Source organism: Tinamus guttatus, unplaced genomic scaffold (assembly GCF_059628265.1).
Source record: "Tinamus guttatus ecotype Peru unplaced genomic scaffold, ASM5962826v1 Tinamus_guttatus_pri_ptg000157l, whole genome shotgun sequence".
In the NCBI taxonomy this organism is placed as follows: domain Eukaryota; kingdom Metazoa; phylum Chordata; class Aves; order Tinamiformes; family Tinamidae; genus Tinamus; species Tinamus guttatus.
Window position 1 is genome coordinate 1 of NW_028288691.1, and position 12608 is coordinate 12608.

At 68.1% G+C, this 12608-nt stretch overlaps 2 protein-coding genes across 2 annotated transcripts; both read left to right on the forward strand.

Moving 5' to 3' along the window:
* Positions 1-138: 138 nt before the first annotated feature.
* LOC148595033 (beta-arrestin-2-like) lies at positions 139-9466 on the forward strand. Its single transcript, XM_088522743.1, has 16 exons — positions 139-161; positions 660-690; positions 951-1011; positions 1302-1346; positions 1460-1656; positions 2527-2586; positions 2793-2860; positions 2962-3097; positions 3811-3895; positions 4315-4387; positions 6036-6173; positions 6852-6935; positions 7953-8032; positions 8269-8323; positions 9093-9170; positions 9448-9466. The coding sequence occupies exons 1-16, from the start codon at positions 139-141 to the stop codon at positions 9464-9466; spliced, it is 1233 nt and encodes a 410-aa protein (XP_088378869.1).
* A 928-nt stretch (positions 9467-10394) lies between these two features.
* LOC148595034 (mediator of RNA polymerase II transcription subunit 11-like) lies at positions 10395-11410 on the forward strand (the record flags this gene model as incomplete). The annotated part of the gene is made up of 2 exons (XM_088522744.1): positions 10395-10499; positions 11280-11410. Coding segments are annotated over exons 1-2 (216 nt in total), but the record flags the coding sequence as incomplete, so codon positions are not given.
* Between the last annotated feature and the right edge of the window lie 1198 nt (positions 11411-12608).

A 12608-nucleotide genomic window follows, 5' to 3' on the forward strand; every position in this document is an offset into this window, starting at 1 on the left:
GGGCCGCGGCGCCCGCACGTGACCGCGGCCCCGTCACGTGACCCCGGCCCGGTCATGGCGGCGGAGGGACCCGGGCGGCTCCGGGAGGCCCCGGCCTAGAGACCCCCCCTCCCCTCCCCCCCCCGGCCCGTTCCCGCCATGGGCGAAAAGGCGGGAACCAGGTGAGGGGGGAGGGGCGGGGGGTGACACCGGGGGGGGCGGGGGGAGCCCCCATAACGGGGGGGGCACCGGGGGGGGTCGTTGCCCCCTCCCCCCCTTTACCCGGTACCGGGGTGGGGTCGCACTGCCCAACCCCCCCCCCCCCCCCGGGGCTCCCCCCCCCCCCCGCGGTGCCGAACCGGCCCCTCCCCCCCCCGGAGGAGGAAGCGGGAGGGGGGAGGGGGGGGGCGAGGCTGCCCCGCCCCCCCCCGGAACTCCCCGTTTTGACCCATTTTGACCCATTTTGACCCGTTTTCACCCATTGTCACCGGCTTTGACCCACTCTGACCCGTTTTCACCCGGTTTGACCCATTTTCACCTGCTTTCATTTGTTTTAACCCATTTTGGCCCGTTTTGACCCACTCTGACCCGTTTTCACCCGGTTTGACCCATTTTCACTCGTTTTGACCCATTTTCACCCGTTTTGACGCTTTTTCGCCCCATTTTGTCGCTCCCCGCAGGGTGTTCAAGAAATCCAGCCCCAACTGCAAGGTGAGACCCCGCCCCCCGCCGTGACCCCGCCCCCTGCCGTGACCCCGCCCCCGTGCCGTGACCCCGCCCCTTGCCGTGACCCCGCCCCCCGTGCCGTGACCCCGCCCCCCGTGCCGTGACCCCGCCCCCCGCGCCGTGACCCCGCCCCCCGCCGTGACCCCGCCCCCTGCTGTGACCCCGCGCCGCGACCCCGCCCCCCCGCCGTGTTGGGGGAGGGGCCACGCCGTGACCCCGCCCCCTGACCCCGCCCCCCCCCCCAGCTCACGGTCTATCTGGGCAAGAGGGACTTCGTGGATCATCTGGACCGGGTGGACCCCGTGGGTGAGCGGAGGGGGCGGCGGGGGGGTGGGGGGCGCTATGGGGCAGCTATGGGGCGGGGGGCGCTGTGGGTCAGGAGGGGCTGCTGTGGGGCAGGGGAGGCTGCTATGGGGCAGGGGAGGCTGCTATGGGGCAGGGGAGGCTGCTATGCGGCAAAGGAGGCTGCTATGGGGCAGGGAGCAGCTATGGGGCAGGGGGTGCTATGGGGCAGGTGCAGAGCACACAGGGGTGGCACTAGCAGGACGGGCAGAGCCGCCGTGGGGCGGCCGTGGGTCTCACCCCCCCTCCCCCAGATGGCGTCGTCCTCGTGGACCCCGAGTACCTGAAGGACCGAAAAGGTGGGGGGGGAGCCCGGACGCCGGGGCCCCCGGGTGTGACATCACCGCGTCGTGACGTCACCGCCCCCCTGGTGTGACGTCACCGCCCCGTCGTGACGTCACCGCCCCCGCAGTGTTCGTGACCTTGACCTGCGCCTTCCGCTACGGCCGGGAGGACCTGGACGTCCTGGGTCTCTCCTTCCGCAAGGACCTTTTTGCCGCCACCGTCCAGGCGGTGCCGCCGCTGCCCGAGGAGCGACGGGCGCCGAGCCGGCTGCAGGAGCGACTGCTGCGCAAGCTGGGGGCGCACGCGCAGCCCTTCGCCTTCGCGGTGAGCCTGCCCCATAGCGTGACCCATAGCGTGACCCATAGCGACCCACAGCGACCCACAGCCTGCCCCATAGCGACCCACAGCGACCCATAGCCTGCCCCATAGCGACCCACAGCCTGCCCCATAGCGCCCCATAGCAGGGTCCTGGGGCTGCTGCGCAAGCTGGGGGCGCACGCGCAGCCCTTCGCCTTCGCGGTGAGCGTGACCCATAGCGTGACCCATAGCGACCCATGGCTGCCCCATAGCGACCCATAGCGTGACCCATAGCGACCCACAGCCTGCCCCATAGCGACCCATAGCGACCCATAGCCTGCCCCATAGCGACCCATAGCGACCCATAGCGGGGATGGGGGACGCCCTGGGGCTGCTGCGCAAGCTGGGGGCGCACGCGCAGCCCTTCGCCTTCGCGGTGAGCCTGCCCCATAGCGACCCATGGCTGCCCCATAGCGACCCACACCCTGCCCCATAGCGTGCCCCATAGCAACCCATAGCGACCCATAGCGACCCAGAGCAGGGTCCTGGGGCTGCTGCGCAAGCTGGGGGCGCACGCGCAGCCCTTCGCCTTCGCGGTGAGCCTGCCCCATAGCGACCCATAGCGACCCATAGTGACCCACAGCCTGCCCCATAACGACCCATAGCGACCCACAGCCTGCCCCATAGCGACCCATGGCTGCCCCATGGCTGCCCCATAGCCGCCCCATAGCGGGGATGTGGGGCTGCCCCATAGCGACCCATGGCCGCCCCATAGCCCCCCCATAGCAGGGACGGGAGCGGCGTGGGGCTGCCCCATAGCGGGGAGCGGGGGGCCCTGGGGCTGCTGAGCTCTGCCCCACGGCCGCCCCATAGCGGGATCCCCCTTGTGCCCCCCAGATCCCGCAGAACCTGCCCTGCTCCGTGACGCTGCAGCCCGGCCCCGAGGACACCGGCAAGGTGGGGGGGGCGGGGGGGTCCCCAGAGCCCCCCCGTGTCCCCAATGTCCCCCACAATGTTCCCCTTAATGTCCTTCCCATATCCTCCCCCACGTCCCCAATGTCCCTCTCTGTCCCCCTCAATGTCCCCCCCATGTCCCCTCCCCCGTGTCCCCCCCGTGTCCCCAATGTCCCCCGATGTCCCCATTGTCCCCAATGTCCCCCCAGGCCTGCGGCGTTGATTTCGAGATCCGGGCTTTCTGCGCCAAATCCACGGAGGAGAAAATCCACAAACGGTACCGGCCCCTCCGGGATGTCCCCAATGTCCCCAATGTCCCCAATGTCCCCAATGTCCCCAATGTCCCCCAATGTCCCCAACGTCCCCCCGTGTCCCCAGGAGCTCCGTCCGCCTCGGGATCCGCAAGGTCCAATTTGCTCCGGAGCAGCCGGGGCCGCAGCCGAGCGCGGAAACCGCCCGGAGCTTCCTGCTGTGCGAGAGGGCCCTGCACCTGGAGGCGTCGCTGGACAAGGAGGTGGGCGCCGTGGGGCGCCGTGGGGCAGGGGGGGCGCCGTGGGGCGCTGTGGGGCACTGTGGGGCACTATGGGGCGCCGTGGGGCGCCGTGGGGCGCTGTGGGGCAGGGGGGCGCTATGGGGCGCTATGGGGAGCTATGGGGCGCTATGAGGCAGGGGGGCGCTGTGGGGCGCTCTGGGGGGGTGTGATGGGGTGTTACGGGTGGCGCTATGGGGCAGGGCGGGTGCTGTGGGGCGCTATGGGGGAGCTATGGGGACTATGGGGGGCACTATGGGGCGCTGTGGGGTGTTATGGGGGCGCTATGGGGCACTATGGGGTGTTATGGGGCGCTATGGGGGAGCTATGGGGTGCTATGGGACACTATGGGGGGTGCTATGGGGCACTATGGGGAAGCTATGGGGCGCTATGGGGCGCTATGGGGGAGCTATGGGGCGCTATGGGGCACTATGGGGCGCTATGGGGTGTTACGGGGGCGCTATGAGGTGTTACGGGGGCGCTATGGGGCGCTATGGGGCACAATGGGGCGCTATGGGGCGCTATGGGGTGTTACGGGGCGTTATGGGGCACTATGGGGTGTTACGGGGGCGCTATGGGGCACTATGGGGTGTTATGGGGCGCTGTGGGGCACTATGGGGCGCTATGGGGCGCTATGGGGCGTTATGGGGCGCTATGGGGCGCTGTGGGGCGCTGTGGGGCTGAGCCGCTGCCCCCAGCTCTACTACCACGGGGAGCCCCTGAACGTCAACGTCCACGTGACCAACAACTCGAGCAAGAGCGTCAAGAGGGTCAAGGTGTCGGGTAGGGGACACGGGGGACACGGGGGGACACGGGGGACACGGGGGGACAAACGGGGACACGGGGACATGTGGGGACACAAGGGAGCACACAGGGGACACAGGGACACGGGGGGACATGGGGACATAGGGAGACAAATGGGGACACGGGGGGACACGGAGGGTCTTGGGGGACACGGGGACACTGGGGACACTGGGGACATTGGGGACATTGGGGACATTGGGGACACCGGGGACATTGGGACATGGGGACATTGGGGACATTGGGGACAGAGGGACATGGGGAGACACGGGGACACAGGGGATATTGGGGACACGGGGACATGGGGGACATTGGGACATGGGGACATTGGGGACACCGGGGGCATTGGGGACATTGGGGACATTGGGGACACCAGGGACACGCTGGCGCTGTCCCCGCAGTGCGGCAGTTCGCTGACATCTGCCTCTTCAGCACCGCCCAGTACAAGTGTCCGGTGGCCGAGATAGAGCAGGAGTGAGTGACACCCTGGGGACACCCTGGGGACACCCTGGGGACTGTCCCCAACCCGGGGTCACCTGGGCTCCCAAAACCCTCAACGCGTCTGGGAATGGGTTGACCTGCTGTCCCTTGCTCAGCCGGCAATGGGTTGACCTGCTGTCCCTTGCATAACCGGCAATAGGTTGACCTGATGCCTCTCAGGAGGTTGACCTGCTGTCCCTTGCACAGCGAAGTGGGTTGACGTGATGTCCCTCAGGGGGTTGACCTGGTGTCCCTTGCACAGCGGAGAATGGGTTGACCTGATGGCTCTGTTGCACGTGGGATAGGTTAGCCTACTGTCCTGCAGTGGGTTGAGCCGCCGTCCTGCAGTGGGTTGAGCTGCTGTCCCTTGTATAGCCGCGGGTGGGTTGACCTGCTGTCATGCAGTAGGTTGACCCGGTGTCCTACAGTGGGTTGATTCGCTGTGCTGTAGTGGGTTGACCTGCTGTCCTTTGTGCTATTTGGGGCGGGTTGACTCGGTGTCTTGCAGTGGGTTGACCTGATGTCTCTGTTGCACGTGGGAATGGGTTGACCTGGTGTCCCTTGTATAGCCGCGGGTGGGTTGACCTGCTGTCCTGCAGTGGGTTGACCTGCTGTCCTTTGTGCAATTTGGGGCGGGTTAACCCTGTGTCCTGCCGTGGGTTGACCAGGTGTCCCGCAGTGGGTTAACCCCGTGTCCCGCAGTGGGTTGACCAGGTGTCCCGCAGTGGGTTAACCCCGTGTCCTGCAGCGGATTGACCTGCTGTCCTTTGTGCAATTTGGGGCGGGTTGACCTGGTGTCCTGCAGTGGGTTGACCAGGTATCCTGCACTGGGTTGACCTGGTGTCCTGCGGTGGGTTAACCCCGTGTCCTGCCGCGGGTTGACCTGCTGTCCTTTGTGCAATTTGGGGCGGGTTAACCCCGTGTCCTGCCGTGGGTTGACCTGGTGTCCTGCAGTGGGTTGACCAGGTAGCCTGCACTGGGTTGACCTGGTGTCCTGCGGTGGGTTGACCCCGTGTCCTGCAGTGGGTTGACCCCCGTGTCCTGCAGTGGGTTGACCAGGTGTCCCGCAGTGGGTTAACCCCGTGTCCTGCCGTGGGGTGACCTGGTGTCCTGTAGGGGGTTGACCTGCCGTCCTTTGTGCAATTTGCGGCGGGTTAACCCTGTGTCCTGCAGTGGGTTGACCTGGTGTCCTGCGGTGGGTTAACCCCGTGTCCTGCCGCGGGTTGACCTGCTGTCCTTTGTGCAATTTGGGGCGGGTTAACCCCGTGTCCTGCCGTGGGTTGACCAGGTGTCCCGCAGTGGGTTGACCCCGTGTCCTACAGCGGGTTGACCTGCTGTCCTTTGTGCAATTTGGGGCGGGTTGAGCCGGTGTCCTGCAGTGGGTTGACCAGGTAGCCTGCACTGGGTTGACCTGGTGTCCTGCGGTGGGTTAACCCCGTGTCCTGCCGCGGGTTGACCTGCTGTCCTTTGTGCAATTTGGGGCGGGTTAACCCCGTGTCCTGCCGTGGGTTGACCTGGTGTCCTGCAATGGGTTGACCCCGTGTCCTGCCGTGGGTTGACCAGGTGTCCCCGCGCGGTCACCCCGCACCCCAGTGGCGCTCTGGGGTGTCCCCGGTGTCCCCTGACCCCCGCGCGTCCCCAGCGACCAGGTGGCCCCCAGCGCCACGTTGTGCAAGGTCTACACCCTGACCCCGCTGCTGAGCAACAACCGCGAGAAGAGGGGCCTGGCGCTGGACGGGAAGCTCAAGCACGAGGACACCAACCTGGCGTCCAGCACCATGTGGGGCCGGGGGCAGCTGTGGGGTGTGGGGGGCAGTTATGGGGTGTGGGGGGCAGCTATGGGGTGTGGGGGGCAGTTATGGGGGCTGCGAGGGGCAGTTATGGGGGCTGGGGGGGCAGTTATGGGGCCCAAGGGGCAGTTATGGGGGCTGCAAGGGGCAGTTATGGGGTGTGGGGGGGCAGTTATGGGGTGTTGGGGGGCAGTTATGGGGTGTGGGGGGCAGTTATGGGGTGTTGGGGGGGCAGTTATGGGGTGTGGGGGGGCAGTTATGGGGGCTGCGAGGGGCAGTTATAGGGTGTTGGGGGGAAGCTGGGGGGTGTTGGGGGGCAGTTATGGGGCCCAAGGGGCAGTTATGGGGTGTTGGGGGGCAGTTATGGGGTGTGGGGGGCACCTATGGGGCTTGGGGGCAACTAGAGCATCTGGGAGGGGGGCAATATGGGCCTGAGGGGGCAATAGCGCATCTGGGTGGGGGAAATCGGGGTAAGAAAGGGTAAATGTGGGGCTCGGGGGGGCAACTACGGGGCCTTGCAGGGTAGATAGGGGGTAATTGGGGGGCCGGGGGGGGTAATTGAGGGGCCGGGGGGTAAATCCGGGGCCGGGGGGGTAATTGAGGGGCTGGGGGGGTAAATCCGGGGCCGGGGGGTAACTCTGGCCCCCCCGACGCTGCTGCCCCCCCAGTGTCAAGGAAGGGGCCACCAAGGAGGTCCTGGGGATCCTGGTGTCCTACCGGGTCAAGGTGAAGCTGGTGGTGGCCCGCGGAGGGTACGTGTCACCCCCTGTGTCACCCCGTGTCACCCCCGTGTCACCCCCGTGTCACCCTCCGTGTCACCCCGTGTCACCCCATGTCACCCCATGTCACCCCCCGTGTCACCCCGTGTCACCCCCCGTGTCACCCCCCGTGTCACCCCCCGTGTCACCCCCCGTGTCACCCCGTGTCACCCCTGTGTCACCCCTGTGTCACCCCCGTGTCCCCCCCCATGTCACCCCCCGTGTCACCCCCGTGTCACCCCTGTGTCACCCCCGTGTCCCCCCCCATGTCACCCCCCGTGTCACCCCCGTGTCACCCCCGTGTCACCCCCGTGTCACCCCCCGTGTCACCCCTTGTCACCCCGTGTCACCCCGTGTCACCCTGTGTCACCCTGTGTCACCCCTGCCACCTCCATGTCACTCTCGTGTCCCCCCTTGTCACTCCTCTGTCACCCCCATGTCCCCCTGCCACCAACCCCATGTCCCCTCATGTGACCCCTGTGTCCCCCATCATCACCCCCGTGTCACCCTCGTGTCACTCTGTCACCCCCCGTGTCACCCCCCATGTCCCCCTGCCATCAACCCCTGTGTCCCCCCCTGTGTCCCCCTTGCCACCCCCTCGGGCCCCGTCACCCCCCATGTGTCCCCTGCCACCAAGCCCTGCGTGTCCCATCACTTGTGTCCCCAACCTGTGTCCTGTCACCCCCCGTGTCCCCCCCATGTCCCCATGTCCCTCCATGTCCCTCCATGTCCCTCCATGTCCCCCCATGTCCCCATGTCCCCCCATGTCCCCCCGTCACCCCCCCATGTCCCCCCATGTCGCCCCATGTCCCCATATCCCCCGTGTCCCCCCGTCACCCCCCCATGTCCCCATGTCCCCCCATGTCCCCCCATGTCCTCCCATGTCCCCATGTCCCCATGTCCCCTCCATGTCCCCCATGTCCCTCCATGTCCCCATGTCCCCCCATGTCCCCATGTCCCCCCGTCACCCCCCCATGTCCCCTCCATGTCCCCAATGTCCCCTGTCCCCAGGGACGTCTCCGTGGAGCTCCCCTTCGTCCTGATGCACCCGAAGCCCCCGGAGCCCCCGGCCCCCCCGCGGCCACACCCAGGTGAGGGGGGGGGACAGGGACACGGGGGGGGGGACATGGGGGACACGGGGGGGTCCCCAGACCCCCCCCCAAAACCCACCCTGGGGGAGGGGGACATGAGGGGTGGGGGGGGTGGACGTGGGGGGAGGAACCGCAGCCCCCCCCCCCGGGTTGGGGACAGGCCCTGGGGGTGTCACCCCCCCCCCCCCGGTGTCACCCCCCCCGGTGTCACCCTGATGTCCCCTGTCCCCCCCCAGCCCTGCCCCAGCCGGACGCCCCCGTGGACACCGACCTGATCGAGTTCGAGAGCGGGTGAGGGGCAAAGAACCACCCGGGGGGAGGGCAAATAAATACCCGGGGGGGGGAAATAACCACCCGGGGGGGGAAATAACCACCTGGGGGGGGAAATAACCTAAATGGGGCAAATAACCCTCGTGGGGGCAAATAAACACCCGGGGGGGGCAAATAACCCATGGAGGGGTGTTTGGGGCTGTGTGGGGGGGTCACCGTGTGGGGGTGTTTCAGGGTTGGGGGTGTCACCCCACGGGGGGTGTCCTGGGGTGTTTTGGGGTGGGGGTCTCACCCCATGGGGGGTGTTTTGGGGTGTTCCGGGGTGTTCTGGGGGGTGTTTCGGGGTGTTCTGGGGTGTTTTTGGCTGTTTTCGGGGTGTTTTGGGATGTTTCGGGTGGTTTTTCAGGGTGTTCTGGGGTGTTCCGGGGTATTTTCGGGTGTTTTCGGGTGTTTTGGGGTGTTCCGGGGTGTTCTGGGGTGTTTCGGGTGGTTTTTCAGGGTGTTTTCGGGTGTTTTGGGGTGTTTTTGGGTGTTTTGGGGTGTTTCGGGTGGTTTTTCAGGGTGTTCTGGGGTGTTCCGGGGTGTTTTCGGGGTGTTCTGGGGTGTTTCGGGTGTTTTCGGGTGTTCTGGGGTGTTTCGGGTGGTTTTTCGGGGTGTTCTGGGGTGTTTTCGGGTGTTTTCGGGTGTTCTGGGGTGTTTTCGGGTGTTCCGGGGTGTTTTCGGGGTGTTTTGGGGGTGTTTTCGGGTGTTTTGGGGTGTTCCGGGTCACCCCCCCTTGTCCCCCCCCCAGGCTGGGTCCCGACGACGACTTCGTGTTCGAGGATTTCGCCCGGTTGAGGCTCAAGGGGCTGCAGGACGAGGGGGGGGGGCGGGGGGCGGCGCTGAGGGGGGGCGGGGGGGGCGGGACCCCCCCGGGACAGGGACCCCCCCGGACATGGGGACCCCCCCCGGATATGGGGACCCCCCCCCGGGACAGGGACCCCCCCCAGACACGGGACCCCCCCCGGACATGGGAACCCCCCCCCGGACATGGGAACCCCCCCCGGATATGGGGACCCCCCCGGACATGAGGACCCCCCCTGGCAAGGAGGCCCCCCAAGTCCCTGGGGACCCCTTTGTGTCCCTGGGACCCCCCCCGTCCTTAGGACCCCCCCTTATCCTTAGGGCCCCCCCAATGTCCCTGGGACCCCCCATGTCCTTAGGGACCCCCCCTGTGTCCCTGGGCCCCCCCCACGTAATTGGGGACCCCCTTTATCCTTAGGGACCCCCCCGTGTCCCTGGGGGCCCCTTTGTGTCCCTGGGGGGGCCCCAATGTCCTTGGGGACCCCCCCATGTATCCGGGGACCCCCCGTGTCCCTGGGGGCCCCCCATATCCTTAGGGACCCCCCCCCGTGTCCCTGGGGGCCCCCCTTATCCTTAGGGACCCCCCCATATCACTGGAGCCCCCCCCGGGCCCCCCCCGTGCCCATGGGGCCCCCCCTCCCCTCCCCCCGCCCCCGTCTCACTGCTGTAGGGGGGTCCCTCCCCCCCCCACACTGGGGGGCCCCCCCGGGGGGGGTGTTTTGGGGTGACCCCCCCCGTTTTACCCCTCCCGGGGGGGGGTTTTGGGGTGACCCCCCCCGTTTTACCCCTCCCGGGGGGGGGTGTTTTGGGGTGACCCCCCCCCCCCGTTTTGCCCCCCCCAAACACTGGACTCGACCGGGCATTACCCCCCCCGCCCCCCCCGCTGTTTATATGTACATTAATTTTTAAGGCTGTTTTGGGGGTTCCCCCCTCCCCGCCCCCCCCAGGGCTGTGTGTGATGGGGGGGGGTCAGAGCCCCCCCTTGGGGGACACGGCGGGGGGGGCGGGGAGAATAAAGATTTCGACTCGTATCCGGGACCCGAGTGATTTTGGGGGGAAAAGGGGCGATTTCGGGGCTGGGGGGGGCGCTGGAAGCGCCCTGGAGGACCGTTGGTCATAGAGACGCTTCCTAGAGCGGCCTCCGCTCGCGGGGCGGCGCTGGAGGACCCGCGCACCATAGAGCGCGGGCGGGCGGGGATTGCAGTGCGCGGAAGGGGGCGGCGCGGCGGAAGCGGAAGCGGGGGGCGGCGACGGCGGCCGGCGCGGGCCATGGCGGGCTACGCGGTGGCCAACGAGCGGCTGCGCGTCCTGGAGGAGCTGGAGCGCGAGATCGGGGCCGCGCTGCAGAGCGCCGGTGGGCGGCGCTTCCGGGGGCGGGGCTTCCGGCGGGGCGGCGCTTCCGGCGGGGCCGCGCCGCCCGCGGGGCGAGGGGGGAGGCGGTGGGCGGGGCCTCCCGGGGGCGGGGCCTCGCTGAGGGGCGGGGTTTAAGTGAGGGGCGGGGCTTTGCTGGGGGTGGTGCCCGTCTGGGCGCGAGGCCTCCCGGGTGGGCGGGGCTTTCCTGTGGTGGGCGGGGTCTTAACGAGGAGGCGGGGCTTTGCTGGGGGCGGGGCTTTGCTGGGGGTCCCGGGAGGGCGGGGTCTTGCTGAGGGGGCGGGGCTTCGCCGTGGGTGGTGCGCGTCTGGGTGCAGGGCGTTCTGGGTGGGCGGGGCCTCCCGGGTGGGCGGGGCTTTCCTGTGGTGGGCGGTCCGTGTGCAGGGGGCGGGTCTATCAGCGGGGGCGGGGCTAGGGGCGGGCCCGGACTCAGGGCGTGTCCGGGGCTAGGGGCGGGGATGTGTCCGGGGGGCGGGGCCTGGCTGAGGGCGTGTCCGGGGGCGGGGGCTTGTCTGGGGGGCGGGGTCTGGGTGAGGGCGTGGCCAGGGGGTCGGGCAGGCCCGGGGCGGGGCCTCGTCGGGGGCGGGGCCTGGGTGAGGGGGGGGCCGGGGCGGGGCCGGGGCAATGGGCGGGGGCGTGTCCGGGGGCGGGGCGTGGTCGGGGGTGGGGGCGGGGGGCGGGGCAGGCCCTGGGCGGGGCCCGGGCGGCGGGGCGGGGCCGGGGGCGGGGCCGGGGGCGGGGCCGTCGCTGATTGGCCGCGCAGGCACCGTGATCCTGGAGCTGTCCAAGGAGAAGGCGGCCGAGCGGCTCCTGGAGCGACAGGCGGCCCAATTCGGAGCAGCCGTGAGCCGCGTGGAGACCGAGCTGACGGGCCAGATACGGTACCTGACACAGGTGGGACAATGGGGGGACATGGGGACAATGGGGACAATGAGGGACACCCGCGTGGAGACGGAGCTGACGGGCCAGATACGGTACCTGACACAGGTGGGACAATGGGGGGACATGGGGACAATGGGGACAATGAGGGACACCCGCGTGGAGACGGAGCTGACGGGGCAGATACGGTACCTGACACAGGTGGGACAATGAGGGGACAATGGGGACAATGGGGGGACAATGAGGGGACATGGGGACAACGGGGACAATGGGGACACCCGCGTGGAGACCGAGCTGACGGCGCAGATACGGTACCTGACACAGGTGGGACAATGGGGACAATGAGGGGACATGGGGACAACGGGGACACCCGCGTGGAGACGGAGCTGACGGGGCAGATACGGTACCTGACACAGGTGGGACAATGGGGACAATGGGGACAATGAGGGACAATGGGGACAATGGGGACAATGGGGAGACCCGCGTGGAGACGGAGCTGACGGGGCAGATCCGGTACCTGACACAGGTGGGGACATGGGGGGACATGGGGACAATGAGGGGACATGGGGACAATGGGGACAATGGGGGACACGGGGACACCCGCGTGGAGACGGAGCTGACGGCGCAGATCCGGTACCTGACACAGGTGGGGACATGGGGGGACATGGGGACAATGAGGGGACATGGGGACAATGGGGACAATGGGGGACACGGGGACACCCGCGTGGAGACGGAGCTGACGGGGCAGATCCGGTACCTGACACAGGTGGGGACGTGGGGACAATGGGGACAATGAGGGGACATGGGGACAATGAGGGACATGGGGACAATGGGGACAATGAGGGACAACGGGGACACCCGCGTGGAGACGGAGCTGACGGGGCAGATACGGTACCTGACACAGGTGGGGACGTGGGGACAATGGGGACAATGAGGGACACGGGGACAATGGGGACACCCGCGTGGAGACGGAGCTGACGGCGCAAATACGGTACCTGACACAGGTGGGGACAACGGGGGGACATGGGGACAATGGGGGGACAATGGGGACATTGGGGCCAGGTGTCCCCATTGTCCCCATTGCAGGTGGCCACAGGACAGCCCCACGAAGGTTCCAGCTACATTAGGGGTACATGGTGACACATTGTCCCCATTGTCATTGCTGTCATTGTCATTGTCCCCATTGTCCCCTCACAGGTGGCCACGGGGCAGC

What these genes read in the sequence shown, in the direction of transcription:
- LOC148595033 (XM_088522743.1), top strand. Translation starts at nt 139, where the DNA reads ATGGGCGAAAAGGCGGGAACCAG. An exon ending in GAGGAGAAAATCCACAAACG is followed by an intron (nt 2,861 to 2,961) that starts GTACCGGCCCCT and finishes CCGTGTCCCCAG; the next exon opens with GAGCTCCGTCCGCCTCGGGA. An exon ending in AACCTGGCGTCCAGCACCAT is followed by an intron (nt 6,174 to 6,851) that starts GTGGGGCCGGGG and finishes CTGCCCCCCCAG; the next exon opens with TGTCAAGGAAGGGGCCACCA.